This window comes from Pseudorasbora parva, chromosome 15, assembly GCF_024679245.1.
Source record: "Pseudorasbora parva isolate DD20220531a chromosome 15, ASM2467924v1, whole genome shotgun sequence".
In the NCBI taxonomy this organism is placed as follows: Eukaryota; Metazoa; Chordata; class Actinopteri; order Cypriniformes; family Gobionidae; genus Pseudorasbora; species Pseudorasbora parva.
The window spans coordinates 38,702,973-38,721,849 of NC_090186.1; the positions used below are offsets into that span (position 1 = coordinate 38,702,973).

General features: G+C 37.1%; 2 protein-coding genes and 1 long non-coding RNA gene across 7 annotated transcripts in view; 1 reads left to right on the forward strand and 2 right to left on the reverse strand.

The window, feature by feature from the left end:
• Positions 1–1,392: 1,392 nt before the first annotated feature.
• On the reverse strand, positions 1,393–4,276 carry LOC137042015 (uncharacterized). The gene is made up of 3 exons (XR_010898204.1): positions 4,106–4,276; positions 2,908–3,059; positions 1,393–1,478 (listed from the first exon to the last, which is right to left on the reverse strand). It is a non-coding gene; the product is annotated as an uncharacterized lncRNA (long non-coding RNA).
• On the forward strand, positions 1,405–12,406 carry pomcb (proopiomelanocortin b). Of its 2 annotated transcripts, XM_067418700.1 has the most exons (3): positions 1,405–1,543; positions 2,957–3,076; positions 11,280–12,406. In XM_067418700.1, exons 2-3 carry the CDS (start codon positions 2,957–2,959, stop codon positions 11,817–11,819), a joined length of 660 nt encoding a protein of 219 aa, XP_067274801.1. In that variant the 5' UTR covers positions 1,405–1,543; the 3' UTR covers positions 11,820–12,406. The 2 variants fall into 2 exon arrangements, with proteins under 2 accessions (XP_067274801.1, XP_067274800.1); XM_067418699.1 differs by lacking the exon at positions 1,405–1,543 and having other exon boundaries at positions 2,560–3,076.
• Positions 12,407–15,529: 3,123 nt separating this feature from the next.
• efr3bb (EFR3 homolog Bb (S. cerevisiae)) overlaps positions 15,530–18,877 on the reverse strand; it is a 73,692-nt gene continuing 70,344 nt past the window's right edge. For all 4 annotated transcript variants that reach the window (XM_067418019.1, XM_067418018.1, XM_067418017.1 and 1 more), the window contains 2 exons: positions 18,792–18,841; positions 15,530–18,693 (listed from right to left, as the gene is read on the reverse strand). In XM_067418019.1, coding sequence (XP_067274120.1) covers positions 18,588–18,693; positions 18,792–18,841 — 156 coding nt within the window. In that variant the 3' untranslated portion in view covers positions 15,530–18,587. The remainder of the gene's footprint in view (positions 18,694–18,791; positions 18,842–18,877) is intronic.

The following is an 18,877-nucleotide window of genomic DNA, read 5'->3' on the forward strand; positions in this document are numbered from 1 at the left end:
GAAAATTATTTCAGTAATTACTCACCCTCATGTCGTTGGACACCTGTAAGACCTTCGTTCATCTTCAGAACACAAATGAAGATATTTTTGAAAGAAAGGCTTCAGATAGGCCTCTATTGGCATTCAGTACATTCCAACTCACAAGACCCATAAAGGCACTAAACACGTCGATACAAAGTCCATCTCGCTACAGGGGCTGTACAATAATTTTACAATGCGACGAAAATAGTTTTTGTGCACAAAAAAAATCTAAATAATGACTTTACCCGCAAAGTTCTTCTATTGGTCCCAGACGTGAACTCACGCGACAGCGGTCATGAATCTGAACGGAGGATCTGCGTCATATTCTCACGCATGCGTCAAGTTCAAGTCAATAACTTGGTGGATAAAGCCGTTATTTTGATTTTTGTGCGCACAATAACTATTTTCATTGCATTGTAAAATGATTGTACAGCCCCTGTAGCGAGATGGACTTCGTATCGACGTGTTTAGTGCCTTTATGGGTCTTGTGAGTTGGAATGTACTGAATGCCAATTGAAGCCTTTCTCAGCTTTCAACAAAAATATCTTCATTTGTGTTCTGAAGATGAACGAAGGTCTTACGGGTGTCCAACGACATGAGGGTGAGTAATTAATGGAATAATTTTAATTTTTGGGTGAACTAACCCTTTAATTGACCAAATGTAGAGTATTTGCTGGTGCTCTTTTTAATTGACGTTAAAAACATTGTAATTTTTTCTTTTCTTTCTGAATGACTTTTCTTTCAGTGTATTAATGTGAGTGAAAAGAGAGTAATTGATTTATAATGCGTTACCACAACAACACAACATTACCTTTTCTCCAATAGTAATTACATTTGTTGCTGATGAACCTTGGGGGATAAATAGGCTTCATTAAGAAAAGAAACAACAAAGAGATGAGAAATTAAGTTAGAATAATTGTTCGGCTTAGATAACGCACATCTGGTCAGTCTGATCGATTTGCACGCTGCTTATATTCTGTTCCGTATGACAAGGAATCTTGGATGTGAAATGACTTCATTTCACCTCAATTTCCTGTCCAATCGGAGAGTTCATATTTACTAAAACAGTTAGTTTCCTATTTTTTTCCAGGTGTCACAACAGCATCCATAACCCACCCGCCACTTCATGTGGATGTTCTAATGCGTCAAAAACAGAGGTATGAAGATGAAAAAAAAAGTAGGAAAGGATTGTTTTTTTTTATTAGTAATTTCCCCAGTGCATACACCCCCTCACTCACCTCAGCAGAGACCCACCTGATCATCTTCCAGCCTTGAGGGGCTGTCAGCACCTGTGAGTATATAAGAGACCAGAGCTCATTCAGAAAATAAGAGAACGAGAGAGAGAGAGAGAGAGAGAGAGAGAGAGAGAGAGAGAGAGAGAGAGAGAGTTCCATTCACAGACGCCAGAAAAAAAAGTGATAACAGCAGTGGAGGTGAGCTCGATAAGGGCTGGAGACCTAAGGAAGAGTCAAAAGAGAAGATACACTTCATTTAACTTCAACTCATCGACAAACGTAGAAAGGTAAGAATATGGAATTTGAACGATTAAATGACTGGTTAATACTGCATCTGCTTATAAAGTTTTATTTATGAACAGTGCGTCTCATTGATCTGTTTTAAATGTTAAATAACAATCTAAACTTTATGATTTGTTTTTAATCTTTTTAATTTTTAGAGGCATGTGATACAAAGTAAATAAAACATACAGATTCAAACTGAAGGCAAAAATTATCGCGAGAATGATTTATTTTATTGGAAATAACTTCATTATTATTATTAAGTATCATTATTATTATGTGTTTAGATTATTCTGTATTAGGATTACTTTTCTGTGATTTTTTGCTATAGCTTTTCAAACTTCCTCAAATTAATATCATTGGGGAAAAAATCTGACTTAAAACGGTAGTAAGTAAACATGAGAAATGTATTCAATTTGTATTATTCTATTTATAATGATATGCCTTTTTATAGAATATACATGAAAACAAAATGTGTACCGGTATATGTATATAACACACACACTTTGTATGTGCGTATGTATGGTGCTATAAAAAGTTATATTATTTTTATAAATAAGGGAAATTAAAATTATTCTAATTCATTTGATGTGGATCTTAAAGTGGATGATCAGGGTGAATCATCAAGCAATTTCTGATCATTTAATGAACAAAAAAATTATATTCGATGAATGATCCAATTTTCTGTTTTCCCCTGTGAAATGTAATATATAATAGGATCATAGGAGGCTATAAATCTGGTGTTTTTTTCAGACAAGAACCGAGTCATCGTCCTTTCCAAAAAATGTGTGGACTTTCATGGACAATCTTAGTAATGAGTCTCAAAACCGCAAGACTAGAGAGTCTGCTAACTGAAGCTGATTTATTTCATCGTGTTCCTTTCATCCCTGACACAGCACTGCCATTGACGTCGTGGTGTGATATTAATGGACCACTTCCTTACAGATCTCTGTGTCATGATGTCATCGTAAAAAGCTCTCGGTTAGCCATAAAAGACCAGGTACAAATAAATAATCAGAAGATAGAAGTCTGTAAGTTCATTTTTTCTTCATTCTTTTGAGCACCCTGAACAGGTCAATGTCACCAATCACAGAACATTTTGGTTATAAATAAGACTGAAAGCTTCTTTTTTAACAGACTTCCGTTTCTCGTAACCGTATGCGACCTGCCTACACGGCATCATTGTGATACAGTGACGACTCAGAGCACAGATGATGGGGAGGCCATGTGATCCATTAAGCACAATCAAATCAAAGGCTATTCAAGTAAAATACCTGAGCAATGAAAGTCGTCCTTGACTTTATATATATATCTCCCATTAACAGACATTTTCTTTTCAGCTTTCCATTCTGAGACCTGCAAATGATACCTGAGGGATGGAAGAACTGATGAGATCTTGTCTTGCTCCTTGTTTTCAGATGCCCTTTCCTTCTTGGCTTTTGGCTGCAGCAGTCTTGTGTTTTCACAGCCCATATGTAGACGGCCGCTGCTTGGATCTGACAGACTGCATGGGCCTTAGATCTAATGAGCAAAAATTGGTAAGATGCGTCATTTAAAGGCATTAATAACATGACTTTAAAGATAGACACTCACACTTTGGGGTTGGTTAGATTTTTTAAATGTTTTTGAAAGAAGACTATTATGCTCACAGAGGCTGCTTTGATTCGAAATACAGTAAAACCATAATATTGTGAAATAACAGTTTAAAATAAAATACATTTTAAATTTGTAAAATATTTTTTTTAGCATCATTACTCCAGTCTTCAGAGATCATTCGGATCTGCTGCTTAAGAAACATTTCTGATTATTATCAATATTGAAAAACAGTTTAAAGGGCTTTTTGATGAATACAAAGATTTTTTAATGAATAGAAATATTTTTTGTTCATGATGATAGTGAACAGTGGTGACCTGGCTTCAGGGTTAAGGGGCGGCCAAGGCTCATGATGCATGTGCAAGCGAAGGCTGGCCTGTGTGATGAATAGAGATTTTTTTTCAGCAAGGATGCACTAAATTTATCACAGTGACAGTGAAGACATTTTAATTTGTTTTATAAAATACACAATTAGGCAAGGCAAGTTTATTTGTATAGCACATTTCATACCCAATGGCAATTCAAAGTGGTTTACATAGAAATTAGAGGTGGGGTAAGTGCTATCTATTTCAAATCACCAAAACAAACAAACACGCCCCTACCCCCAAAAGGGTCTCGCACCTATTTTGATAGCGCCGCCCCACACATACGTAACCCAGAGGCATCAACGGCTATGGCAGAATTTGTGTATCTAATCCAGGTCGAATATTCAATGAAAAGTCATCCCTTCTATCACAAAAACACAAACCGTTCTTGTGTAACTCGATAGTACACGAGCCGACAGTCCAACTAACGACATATTACAATTATGACAAGATTAGAGTCATAGCGATCACAAAATCACAAACTGTTCTCATGAACAACTCTATAGAACACAAGCACGACAGTCCGACATATTACAATTATGACTGGATAAGCGTTATATAGACCATGAAAAGAGTAAGCAAACATATATTAGGAGTATAGTATCTTACTTGTCGGAGGCATTGTGTGAGCTGATGCTTGAAGCACACAGTGAGGAGATTGAGACGCTCCATATGGTGTGGAAATGAACGGGTCTTTATCATCGCTGAAGTGAGACACAATACGATCGCAAATGGACTAACAAGCGAACATGACACACGAGAATAGTCAAGCAGCATGTATTAGGCTAGTTCTCGGCTAATGTCCGTCATGTGTGACTCGTGTGTTTTGAATAATGACGAGCACAGAGCGAGAGCGAGCGCTCTTCTCACCATCAATAGTAGACACGCCCCTTACCTGCTGATTGGCTACACGTTTGTCCGTGTCCTTTTTCTAAAACGGTTTTGAAATAACACTTATCCCACCTTTAAATAAAATAGTGGGAAAATATGCATGAGGAAAAAGAATACCATGTAATCCTGGACCTGTCCTGTAGACCCGTTGGCAATTTGGTGTTGGGGGAATTTCTCATTTGAACTGAGTTAGTGGGTCCCTAGACATGAAAAATCACAGAGGTGCTCGTCCGCCATAGTGCCACGAATGACGTAGTGGTCAAATCAAATATGGCCGCCATCGGATGACGATGAAAATCCAACATATTTGTTTCTGAATGTTTATACACATGTAATACCTCTATTTTGACTAATTATGGTATGTGGAATTCATTTCTGCTATTGATATGACCATATTGGGTGATTTTGACCTTAAAGGGGGGGTGAAACACTCAGTTTCAGTCAATCTCATGTCAGTCTTGAGTACCTATAGAGTAGTATTGCATCCTTCATATCTCCGGAAAGTCTTTAGTTTTATTATATTTATAAAAGAAATATGCGCTGTACCGAGTCTTTCCGGAAAAAAACGAGCGCCTGGAGGCGAATCATGTGGGCGGAGCTAAAGAATGATGAGGGCGCAAAGCGGTGACGTCCTCAAGCGTGGAGAAACCCATCGCTATCTCAGCTAATAGATATATGATCCAGAATCAGATTCGGAGGCTGAAATAAATTAAACAGGAGAAAAATTAACAGCAGGATTTGTGTGTTTACTCGCAGTTTGATTCGGTTTATGGACTATTGTATGCGGCGACTAGACCTTAGCAGTAGCAAGCAAAACGGTTTTGCACGTCATACTAGTGTAACTTTATACAGAGAACAACAATGGAGTAACGTTAGCGCATTTGAATGACGAAGCACGCGATCATGTCGTTTACTGATGTTTACTCACGCGACGATAGCCAACAGCACAGACATTTGAAGCAGTTTTACTCACCGGCTGCTTCCAAAGCAGGACCGAACCTTTATCGTTGGGACCGCTCCGTCAAAAACACACTTCTTTGGTATGATTTGGTGAAGTCCTGACAGCAGTGAACGGTGGAGATCCACTTTGCGACGCGACTGAAGCGATGTTGTGAAGCTTCCCGTCATTTCTGCGTTCAAATCGGTTCAAATGCAGCCCAGCCTTCCCAGAATGCTGTGCTGAAGCGTTGAAGTCGCTTGATGTCACTCATAGGAATAAAGTGGAGCGCGGCGTGGAGTGTTTATGGGCGTGCATTTCCTTTCTCGCTCTAGTCGCGCGCTCACCCTACCGGGAGAAGAGCCCGTACGGCCCATACAAGGACCTTCCGCTCTGTCCACGTCAAGCCGAGCCATACTCGAAAAAAACTCTCCGAAACTTGTGAGAAACCGAAAGAAGTTTTTTTGACACAGAAATACTCCATCAAACGTCCAACATTAGTTTTTTAAACTTTGTCTATGTTTAGGATGGGAATCCAAGTCTTTAACAGTGTAAAAAGCTCAGTATGCATAAAACAGCATTTCACCCCCCCCCCCCCCCCCCCAAATGGCATGGTCATAGTCATTTTCCTATTTTGAAGAATCTCAAAAGACATGTACATGCGAACTAACTAAATTTATAGTCTGCCCTTATACTGTGTATTGTGTATACAATCCTAGACAGAGTTCACAAAAAATAAGAGGACAAGATTTAACTTTTCTTGTATTTTACCAGGAGTATCAAAAGATACTTCTCACTTCATCTCACTATTGAACATCGCACCAATTGATCAACAGTGAGCATGCTATCATCTTGATGCGTCACTGACAAAGACAGTGGTTAAAGGACATATTCTGACTGGAGATGACTGTATGAGCAACATGGGGACTAATCATGCTGCTATGGCTTCTGACCCAGTGCAATACGTAGCCAACTTTGAAGAGGCAGACACCTTGACAGAGCAAGATGCAGCTAAGACATTTGATGATTTCAGGATAGAAATCTACACCAGAGGAAGTTCTGGAATTGATGCTCTCCCTTCCACAAGTAGTGGGATCAGAGGCCACATCCAACGAGGGGCTTTTCTGGTTCATACGACATGCCACTTGCTTGCAACTTTGGCACACCCCTGCCATCAAAATGTCTGAAGCCCATACCACCAAGTCTGCTCACAGTAAAGCCTCTTTCACACTGCGATTCTGGCAAATACACGGATAATGCGACCCGGCATTTGTTCCCGGGCCGCTAGATTTGGTCCATTCACACTGTCAGCGAAATACCGTAATATGTGCGCTTTCACACACAATGCTTAACGGTCCCGGGTCGAGTTGACACGTGACATCCTGATGTGATGTATAATGGCGAGGGATCTCAGCTTCAGCGCGGATAGTAAGGAGCTCCGTGGTCTCGACTTGTGTCCAGTTTGCGCACATTTCTGCTTGTTTAATTTTAGTTTCTTTTGTATACGAACACTCTCTGCGTTTAAAACACAGACGAGCTCTTCTGGCACTGCAGGGTTGTGTAATTGAAAAAACAAGCTCTAGGAGTCGCACGATAACTACGTACGCGTTGCGGCATTAGTTTTGGCTTTTGTTCACACAGCGCTCGTCCCGGGTCGAATCCCGCAATATTACTAGGTCCCCGACCCAGGTCGAATTCGATAATCAATTCCGGGACGTGGTTGCTTTCACACAGAAGGCGACCCGGCAATGTTCTGGGAATATTGCGGGTCCGACGTGCAGTGTGAAAGGGGCTTAAGTAAGTGTGCAGGCAAGTGTGACAATCGCCGATGTGGCTTTTGTGCTGCTGAAGTTCATGCACCATATTCTGCCATGGAAAAATCATCCTGTAAAAACCCATCCCACTAACATGCATGAACACATACAGTACACTTTGAGAGAAATCAGACTATATGGTGCACTTTTAGTTCATTTGAAATGATGTAATTTGTATCAGTTTTATTGCTTCTTTAGCTTAGAAATCTAGACACACCCTAGCGGCAGCAAAGCTAATTTGCAGCCAGGGTAGTCTAGCAACTCTTCGTTGAATTGTGAGCTGTAAAAAAAAAAACTCTGGTCAGGCCAATCAAATTATGTATAGAGTCGGTGGGCGGGCTTAATATAATGACGGCAGAGTTGCGGAGGTTCCGCGTGCTACTTGTAAACAAAGAAGATGGCAAACAGCGTTCTTTCAAATTGGCTTTGGCCGCGACTCTGGAAGACTCAGAGTTAAGCTTTTCTTTGAGAAAAGAACGGTACTGAAATCATTCTTAAGAAAGGAAGATGTGTTCGGAGTTTTGCCGACCGGATACAGTGAAAGTTTAATCTATCAACTAGTTCCACTTCGCCTTCTTCGTTGCTCTGGTTGGTTGTAGCTCTATCCTATCGCGTGCAGAGTGAATTTGAAAGACAACCGTTTATCCCGCCTCTCAGATTGAGCCCTGTCAATGGGAAGTTCCCAGGCCCAACATCTTGTCAGGCTATTACTACATAGTTTTATTTGCACCCAATTGTTTTATTTTATATCATTGTACTAACACCCAATTAAACTAAAACTTCAAAGAGGATGTTTATAATTGTTACATTTCTTCTCTTCATGTCTTGTTATAATTAAAACAAATAATTGAAGGAAACAATAATAAGTGACTATAAAGAAAAAATATTTTTTTATAAAAAAATATATTGACCTTGATATTTCAATGACAAGATGATCCTTAATGTTAAAAAAATATTAGCAATGAATGTTAAATGTCAGATTTAGTAGAATTAAACTTATTGCATCTGGCTTTTATTCCTAATAATGGCCAAGGTCTTCTGAATAGGAAAATTACCTTGACCATGCCTGTTAAAGGTCAAAATTCAACCATTATGGTCATAACAATAGCAGAAATGAATTCCACATACAATAGGAAGTCTAAATGGAGGTATTACATGTGTATATACATTCAGAAACATAGAAGTTGGATTTTCATCATCATCCATCGGCGGCCATATTTGATTTGACCACTACGTCATTCGTGGCACTATGGCGGACGAGCACCTCTGTGATTTTTCATGTCTAGGGACCCACTAACTCAGTTCAAATGAGAAATTCCCCCAACACCAAATTGCGAACGGGTCTACAGGACAGGTACTGGATTACGGATTAAAAATTAAAAACAAGGGTAGTTAGAACAGTTGTAAAGATAATTTAACAATCAAATTAAATAAAATGGTCAGATCCACAATAATGGTCTGAAATAAAAAATAAAACATCCTTCAGTTTACAGCCTACATACATCTTAATTAGAACACCTCCCCTTCATTTCTTTTTCGATTAGTATGTTTTGTATTATTTTTTAGTGTTTGTAAGTCATATAACGACATTACATAATGAGCAATCACAAACCTAACAATAATTTCATAAAATTAGCCTCTCATTATCAATTAACAAAAATTTCACTCAAAAGTCAATTACACACACACACACACACACACACACACACACACACACACACACACACACACACACACACACACACACACACACACACACACACACACAATTATAAAACAAATTATATGCATATTTGCAAAGAGAAAATTAAGAATTTTTTTAGAACCTTTAAGACATTGTTTTCAATATACAGTGGCAAGAAAAAGTATGTGGACCGCTTATAGAATTTGTAAAATTTTAAAATTTTGACTAAATGAAAGAGATCATACAAATCCTGAATACGATATTTTACATAAAGAATGTTTAAATATAATCCACAAGACAAAAAAAATAGCTGAATTTATTAAAAATGACCTGTTCAAAAGTTTATGAACCTTTGATTCTCAGTACTGTGTGTCGTTCTCTGGATGATCCACGGCTGTTTTTTTGTTTTGTGATGATTGTTCATGAGTCATGTTCATGTTTGTCATGAGCAGTTAAACTGCCCAATGTTCTTCAGAAAAATCCTCCAGGCACATTCTTCAGTTTTCCAGCTTATTTGCATATTTGAACCCCCTCCAGCATTGACTGTTTGATTTTGAGATCCACCTTTTCACACTGAGGATGAATGAGGGACTCAAACACAACTATTAAAAAAATCTTCAAACATTCACGGATGCTCCAGAAGGAAACACGATGCATTAAAGGGTTAGTTCACCCAAAAATGAAATTGATGTCATTAATGACTCACCCTAAAGTCGTTCTACACCCGTAAGACCTCCGTTCATCTTCAGAACACAGTTTAAGATATTTAGTCCGAGAGCGTATCCAAGTGTATTCACACTATACTATCCATGTCCAGAAAGGGAATAAAAACTTAATCAGAGTAGTCCATTTGTGACATCAGTTGGTTCATTAGAATCTCTTGAAGCATCGAAAATACATTTTGTTCCAAAAATAACAAAAACTACGACTTTATTCAGAATTGTCTTCTCTTCCCTGTTTGTTTTCAATCCTCAAATAAAGATTCAAATGGTTATGAATCAGTGAATTGATCAATGATTCAGATCACCAGTGTCACGTGATTTCAGCAGTTTGGCACGCAATCTGAATCATGAATCAATCCGCTGATTCATGACCATTTGAATCTTAATTTGAGGATTGAAAACAAACAGGGAAGAGAAGACAATGCTGAATAAATTTATAGTTTTTGTTATTTTTGGAACAAAATGCATTTTCGATGCTTCAAGAGATTCTAATTAACCAACTGATGTCCCATATGGACTACTCTGATGGTGTTTTTATTCCCTTTCTGGACATGGACAGTATAGTGTGCAAACACTTTGATACACTGTCAGACTAAATATAAAATATCTTAAACTGTGTTCTGAAGATGAACGGAGGTCTTACGGGTGTGGAACGACATTAGAGTGAGTCATTAATGACATCAATTTCATTTTTGGGTGAACTAACCCTTTAAGAGCTGGGGGGTGAAAACCTTTGAATAGGATGAAGATGTCCAAATATTTCTTAATTTGTTTAAAAACAAAAACCTCATTTAGTACTGCCCTTTAGGAGCAACATGCAAGAAGATACATGTTTTCCGGATGATAAATTAAGAACAATTTACCTTGATCTTCAAATTCAATAAGTTTTCAGCCCCCAGCTCTTAATACACTGTGTTTCCTTCTGGAGCATCCGTGAATGTGTGAAGCTTTTTTTTAATAGTTGTGTTTGAGTCCCTCATTCGTCCTCAGAAAAGATGGATCTCAAAATCATACAGTCACTGCTCACTTCAAATATACAAAAGATGCTGGAGAACTGAAGAATGTGTAGGACCTGGAGGATTTTTCTGAAGAACAACAGGACAAACAAGAGACTCAAGAACAACCATCAGAAAACAAAAACAGCTGTGGATCATCCAGAGAACGACACACAGTGCTGAGAATCAATGGTTCATAAACTTTTGAACGCGTAATTTTTTATAAATTAAGCTATTTTTTTTCTTGTGGACTATTTAAACAGTTGTTATGTAAAATATCTTATTCAGGACAGCACTAAATAAAAAATAATGCAATTTTTATGATCTCTCTCATTTTGGTAAAATTATTCGTGTTTTCACAGAATAGCGGTTCACACTTTTTCTTGCCACTGTATATTGTGAGTAAATATTTTTTGCAATTATTTTCAATGGTGATTCTAAAAATGTTTTACCCTTTTACAGTACAAATTAAAATTAATACAATATTTTAAAATAAATCAGCATAAAATCTTCATTAAATAATAAATGCTTAACACTATTGAAAAAAATAGTTTTTTTTAAACTAGAGCAATGAGACTTACTTTATTTTTTATATTATAATATTTTCTTTCCAATATATTCTTGACCAGTTTAATGAATTAATACAAGAAAATAAAAGCTTTGTACAATGTATATAAATGCTAACAAAAGCTGCATCAATGGTTATCCATGTCCACTTGTACTCTGTCCTGGCTGTGCAGCAGTGTATCAGGCAGTGCAGATCTGCACAAGAATCCTCTAATTACGGAAAACTGTCTTCATCTGAACAACTGGACCGTGAAGAAGAGGTCGAGGAAGAGAATATCAGATTGGGCCTGCTCTTATCTGCTCTGTCTCCTGACTCTGTCGAGCTTCAAGGTCCCACTGGAGAAACCCCTCACAACGACGAGAGGAGGTCCTACTCCATGGAGCATTTCCGCTGGGGCAAACCAATGGGCCGCAAGCGCCGACCCATCAAAGTCTTTACTAGCGGCGCTCTGGGGGAGGAGGAGCCGGTGGAACCAGAGGAGTTGGCGGAAAGCGTCCGGGTGGAGCGAGGGCAGGGTGGCACGCTCCATGTTCAGAACAGGAACAATGTAAAGAACAACGGGAAGTATCGCATGACCCATTTCCGCTGGAACGCACCACCTGTCAAGCGCTATGGAGGATTCATAAGGGCCTTTCCAGATCAATCCAACAAGCCACTGCTCACACTCATACGAAACATCATTGTTAAAGATGGACAGCCGTTCAGAGATTAAGGGAGGAGAGAAGAACGGAGAGAATATTTGGCATCAAAACATTTAAATTAGTTTACTGCCCTAAACCTACCTTGATTAAATAAAATAAAAAAGCTTCATCCGAGCCAAAATTACAGGGCATGAAAGGTTAGTGTCCTGTGGAAAAAAAGAGAAACGGACTAGCCAAATCACTTAGTTATTCTTAGTATAAGTCAGGGTATTTCACATGAATATGAAAGCTCATTACTTGACATTTACAGTTCATTTAGACAGAGTACTGGTCATCTCTGCACTGTAAAAAATCATTTAAAAAAATAAGTTACCTGGTTTCCTTAAAATTTTGAGTTAATTGAAATAAAAAAAATTTTGAGAATCAACAACCTTTAATCAAATATTATTAAAAGATTTTGTAAGCATATTGGGTAAATATGTGTTTTATTTGTGAAGACGTAGTGAAACATACCAAATTATGCTATTTTCATGATTTATTAAAAAAAATGTATGTGGTTCAGATGAATTATATTTGAGTTTCTATTTATTTAACCAATTTCTTTCATTGTATCAACTCACATTTTTAATGTCAATAAACTAAAAATGAAGGCAACCAGGTTACTTACTTTTTTAAGTTAAACCAACAATATTTTTTACAGTGTGGGATATAAAATATTAAGAAATGCTGGTTATCTGTCTGACTTTTATTGTAATATACTGTACATGAACAACATTAAAATGAATTTGCAATGTTGCCAGCTGTGATTTTTTGCTTTTATGGTTAATATCCTGGAGTTTTATTTTGTCAATTGGCCTGAATTAAAACGATTTTTACCCTCAGATTACTATTGTTCAACATTCACTGCACGTTAGAACATCACACTCTTACTTGATCTGGACAAACTGAGTACCATTAGAAAGATTTAAGACTCCAGCTTTGATATTTGACCACAGTTTATGATAAAACGGTTGCGCTGATATGATTTGCGATAAGGGGTGATGAATTGAGAAATCAACTTTCCCTTGAGTCTTTGATATATAAAAGGTCATGGTAATATAAGAATATCCTGTCTCAAAGTCTCAGAGCTGAAAATGTTCTTGTTAGTCAAAGAAAAGCTTTCATAGACACCAGGCCCAGGTAAAAAGGCTCTCAAATCAATGACGTAATAAAAAGCTGAAACACCGCCTCTACAGATAAATGTGTACACCTGCTTCTGTAGCTCCGCCCACCGACTCGTGGAGCTAAACTGATCATGTTACCGAGCAAAAAACATGCCGAAGATAGCTAATCTAACATGCCGAAGATAGATAAGATAATCGTTTTTAAACAAGACACAGGTCGATACTGGATTTGCAGATATATTGAGATTAAAACACAATGCTGTGCCTTCTATATTGGATACGACAGGAATGGTGCAGCACACTTATGTGAGTAAAGTGTGTATATTTTTATATGTGATAGTAGCTATTGCATTGTTACAGATTTTATTGATCATGTGTAGGTGACGTGTCTAACAGGGCATACCAGCACGCTGTCACAGGTTGGAGAATCCTGTATTTGTTGGTTTATTGCGATTCGGGTTAGACTTCCACGGCTCGCTGTCCAGACGGGCTATCAAAACGTAAGCACGTCGGCAGGCCGGGTAAATCTTAAATAGTGAAATAACATTCCTTTCTTGATCTCAGTTGTGTTTGAAGAGCAGCGGCGTGTGTGTGTGTGTGGTTTGCGCTTATATTTACCGAACGGGCAGGCCAAGTAATACAAAAATAAATCAATCGCAGGTGGATGAGAGATAAATCATTGTTTGTTTGATAAAAATGTTTTGAGAGCCCCGTCAGAGAATTATTCCGTCCGTTTTTTAAACAATCCCTCCCTCATGTGAACTGACAGGGGAGCAGAAGCTCATTAAATATGCAGATCTTATCCAATCCTAGCCATGGGCGTTTACTTCTAAGTCTCCAGTGCTACACGCCCATCAAAACCCAGCGTTCAGGAGGGAGCCTCAAAACCAGTGTAGACAATACCCTATTATTTATTAGTTCTGATGTTTTTGAATGTAAAAACATGAACGTTATTAGTTGACCTCAGACAACAGTATAAAAAATGCAAAAGCCAGTTCATGACACCTTTAATTTATGTCAGGAAATCAAATTATGAATCTGTAATTTTTTATATTTTTAAAAGAATAACACACATTTATATTCAGTCATATTCACATTTAGTGTTCATTAGTGCTCATTTCTGGAATTCCGAAGATGAGCGAATGCCTTATAGGGTTGGAACGATATGACGGTGAGTAATTATTGACTTTCATTTTTAGTGAATAAACCCTTTAAAGTTTTTATTTCCTGCTAAAGCAAAGTGGTATTTGACTGGAAAGCATAGCAGACTGGTTGGAGTGGCCTTGGACTGCAGCATGCCCAGTGCATTATGGGTGTTGAAGTTTTCGTACAGTTGTGGGCAGAATTATTGCCCCTCTTGGTAAATATGAAGAAAGAAGCCTGTAAAAATTCATCTGCATTGTTAATCCACTTGATCTTTTACTAAAACAATTCACAACAACGAACCTCTCATTGAAGTAAAATAATAGAAAATGTGGGGAAAATCTTATGAAATAAATGTTTTTTACCAAAACAAAGACATAAATATGAGCACCCTTTAAGTCAATGCTTTTTCCAACCTCCTTTTGCCAATATGACAGCTCTAAATCTTCTTCTGTAATGCCTATAATCTTGCAGACACTTTCTATTGCTATAGACTACAGAACTACTGCACATCAGGACTATATATTCTTTGGTGTTACTAATTGTGATGGATGATTATGGAAATTTGGCCTTGGTGTTTGTTTCCTCATATTTATCTTCCTGTGGAACAAGAAGTCCTAACTGGACAATTTCATGTTCCTAGTCGCCCTGGTGTGCTAAAAAATGATTAGGAATATACTTCAGAGATATTTTACAAACAAATTGGTGCCAATAATTGTGTCCAACACGTACTGGAGAAAATAATTTATTTCATAATGTGATTCCCCCCCACCCACTTTCAATTCTTTTACTTCAGTCAACGGTTTTATTTTTACGAATTTTTTTAATGAAAGATCAAAAGGATAAACAATGCAGATTTATTTTTACAGCCGTCTTTGATCATATTTACCAAGGGGGGGGTAATAATTCTGACCTCAAATATACCTATTTGGCAAAAGGGAAGACAACAACCTTTTTTCTTCATTTTCTCTAGTCAGGTAATACTGATTTATACATTAAAAAATATTAAAAACCTGCCTTTCTACTGTGTATGAAGTCAGGTTTTATTGAAAGCTAATTTTTTCAGCGGTGACTTACTTTTTTAAACGAAGACAGTTTTCCATAAAACAGATCACAAATCACATCATATATGATCAGAAATCATATCTTGTTTCTCCTGGACAGCAAATGGAGACTTTTGCTTATATTTTCTGCATCTCGGTTCCTAAGAAAAACAAATCCTGTAATCGCTTGGATATTTTTCTTCAAACCCTCCCAAGACCAAATGATATAATTGTGTTTTCTGAACGATGAAAAGAAATCCTTTGATCAAGAAAACAATGAAACAAGGTGCATTGCAAGGTCAATGGCAAACTCCAAAGTTTCAGCAACCCTAACTTCAGATTTTAAAAACAGCCTTAAATAACAGTTAGACCAAAATATATATTTTTGAGTTTAATGGAAAAACATTTCAAATGTGCACACTGCATTTTATCAAAAATGTTTTATTGTCTATTTGCAGTTTAACCACAAACAAATCATAGGGAAAACTTTCATTCATTAGAAAAAGAAACAGACAACTTGACTGATATTTCATCAATGATACACCCTCAAATCCAAGACTCCAGTTACAACAGAAATGACACTTAAATTGCAGAGACATTATAACAAATGACTACATTTGACACGTTACAGCCCAGAAATGAACACTCACATACAGAAATGTGAGATGTATTTAAAGAACTACTGAGGGTTTACAGTGATAAAATCGGGGCAAGAGCTACACTTCAGATTTGTTTCAAGGGAATACTCATATATAGCAAATACATATTAATACTAAAGGACGGCAATGGTCTACTTCTGGGGTAAAGACACTACTGACTACAGGAATCACAGCATTTACTTTTTATCTACTGCTCTGCCTGTGTAATATAAGTGAATAATGAATAAATGGTAAAAATCATTTCATCTGGTTTGGTACTTTGACTTATGTTAAAAACGTAAAAAGTAACACTTCCGTCAATGACATAAATAACAGCATGCTGAGAGAATCCTCTAGAAAAAGCACAGCACTTCAGTTTATGGCACTATAAAAATCCAAAGCCATACAAAAAAATAGTCCACATAAATGTCTGCTAGCTGACCATGAACAATTTAAAAGACAAAAAAAGGCAATTGGAAGGTTCCACACCTACAAGTTTAAAGTTTTCCATTAAATGATAAAAATATAGAATTTATTTTACAGCCTCTAAAATACTTTATATTATTGATTAAAAACCTGTTGTTCTAAACAAGGGGTGTCCAATCCTGCTCCTGGAGGGCCACTGTCCTGCAGAGTTTAGCTCCGACCCCAATTAAACACACCACTACCAGCTGATTAAAGTCTTATGAAGCATACTAACTTCCAGACAGGTGTGTTGAGGCAAGTTGGAGCTAAACTCCAGGCCCTCCAGGACCGACTTTGGACACCCTTTGTTCTAAACTGTGAATCTGAGCACGGCATGTTTTTCATATCACTCCACATGCTCGCTAAACACAAGTTTAGCTCAATGCCAACTCCAAACAGTTAGCAAGCTCATTTTTGATAGGTGGCTAGAAGAAAGAAGAAAAAAAATGCCTGGAAGAACAACAAACTGTTAAGACACACAAAGAGCTGGATGAAAGAGAACTTAAAACAGAGGAAGACTTGTTACATTGTAGAGATAAATATGTTAGCTAACTACGGTAGTACATAAAAACATATCTTGGATTGCAGATTAAAAATAATATATTAATATCATAATATTGTTTCATTGTCTTGTTGCTAGTCTGTTTACTACGTTACAATGGACTTTTTTTCTTAGTGCATCAACAAGTAAGCTAATTAAATACTCAAAATGAATATTTCATATCCATATATGTATTTATTTGGTAATTAGCAGCAAGTTATAAGAAGGATGATGTACAGTCAGACAGTCACAATAGCTAAATAAAGCCGGCTGTATATTATCCTTTAAATGTTCTAAAGACAGATCAGCACTGAAACACTGAAATAACGGTCATGTCTCACCATGATCTGGCATATTTGCAAAGCTTTATGCGATTCAAATGACACAAAGCTTGACCAGGAGTTTGATGTATGGCAATGCTGCCGTTCCTGTTTTTCCTTCATTTGCCTCTGAACCCTGGAGCTAGCAGTCAATCACAAAAACAGATCTATGAGTTTTGCAAACTTTTAAAAGATGAAGGTCACATACTGACTTCATACTGAGAAACACACTCTCATTCAGACAATGAGCTAACCAGGACTAAACCAGAGCATTCAAAGCTAATAAACAGCCATTTAGATATATTCATAGATCTTCTATGCAACTTTATATACACAGTAAAAATTATGCTTATGTTTACAAAATAAAAATAATTGTTAAAAAATTCTCTGATGCCACAAGACTGTGAAGAAGCACTCAAAAAAAAAGCACAACACATCAGGTTGCAGATGCTAAGCAAATGAGTCCGGTTAGATAAATAGAAAAAAGCGTTAATCAAATAGTTCCTTGAGCACCGGAGCTCCTTAACATCACTTAACAACCTCCAGTGATCCGAACTTCAGATATCTACACAGACTGCAGAACACTGTGTGATAAACATAAGCTACCAATGTTTAAAGAAAACATAAATAAAAAGTTAATTCACTAAATGTTCAATCCACTAGGAAACAAAATTAGCACCAACAAGTAAAAATCCTTTTGAGAGATGTTTGTGCAATGAAGGAGCTTCACCGATACTAATAGCATTTAAACTCTTGGTAGAAATATTTGAATGTTTATTTTTAACTGTCACCATTTATCATGAGATGACATTTGCCCTTTTTTCTTATGAAACTCTACTTTAAAAAGCATGTGAACAACATGTGGTCACAATTTATTCTACAATAAAAAAAGATTTTTTTGCATCATGACATTTTTATGACAATTAATTTAAAAAAAACCCCTCAAATTCACAATATTCTAATTAGGTTTTTTTTTATTTAACAATGATTTGTAATTAAAATCCGCACTGCAATATGCATAGTCAAAGACAGTATGAGAATTCCTACAATAATTTACAAAAATGTCACAATGCAAAATAAATCTTAAGTTCCTAAAATACATTTTTTTTATTTGAAATATAATTTATTATTTCTTTCTTCAGATTTTAGGGATGAAATATAACCCAGAGATGTTCTTAATAGGTTTTGTGCCGCAGTTGAGTTAGAATTTTGCTGCGATGCATATCTATGCGTGTTGATTTTATTATGGAGGAGCAGAATAACCAAGAATGAGTGGGGCATATTTGTACATAGGGATAACCCAACTGAACCCAAATGTTCAAAATTCTTCCAACAGTTACTGTCTACAGAAAGAACGTATAGGTGGAGGAATGGGGGAATACAGCAATACGTTTATGATGGAGGAGTGGTGACCTCATAGTTTTCCTGCATTAAAAACATCAAAATATAATTGAATAGTTTAAATCCTCCGGCTCTCTGCACCTCTGGCTGCTACCGGAGGTTCCTGAATCCTGAGTTGAGCTGCACTAGTAAACACACAAGTCCGGGAACTTCATCTCATAAACGGGGACAGAGCGACTCTGGGTTTGGCCGTAACTTGATGTGATGGTTCCAGATGGACTGGGAGGAGGCCTGCAAGCAAGAAAGAGTGAAAAGATAAGACGATTTATCACCACAAACATCTTTACCAGAGACGGCTGATGTTTGAAATGAGCCGTGCTGCAGCCTACCTGATTGTGATTTCAAAGATTTGATTAAGTTTACTCTGCAGCATTGTAGCCTGGGAGGATACAGAAGAAAAAGAATTAGCCCTAAA

What these genes read in the sequence shown, in the direction of transcription:
- pomcb (XM_067418699.1), top strand. Translation starts at nt 2,915, where the DNA reads ATGGAAGAACTGATGAGATCTTGTCTTGCTCCTTGTTTTCAGATGCCC. An exon ending in GATCTAATGAGCAAAAATTG is followed by an intron (nt 3,077 to 11,279) that starts GTAAGATGCGTC and finishes CTGGCTGTGCAG; the next exon opens with CAGTGTATCAGGCAGTGCAG.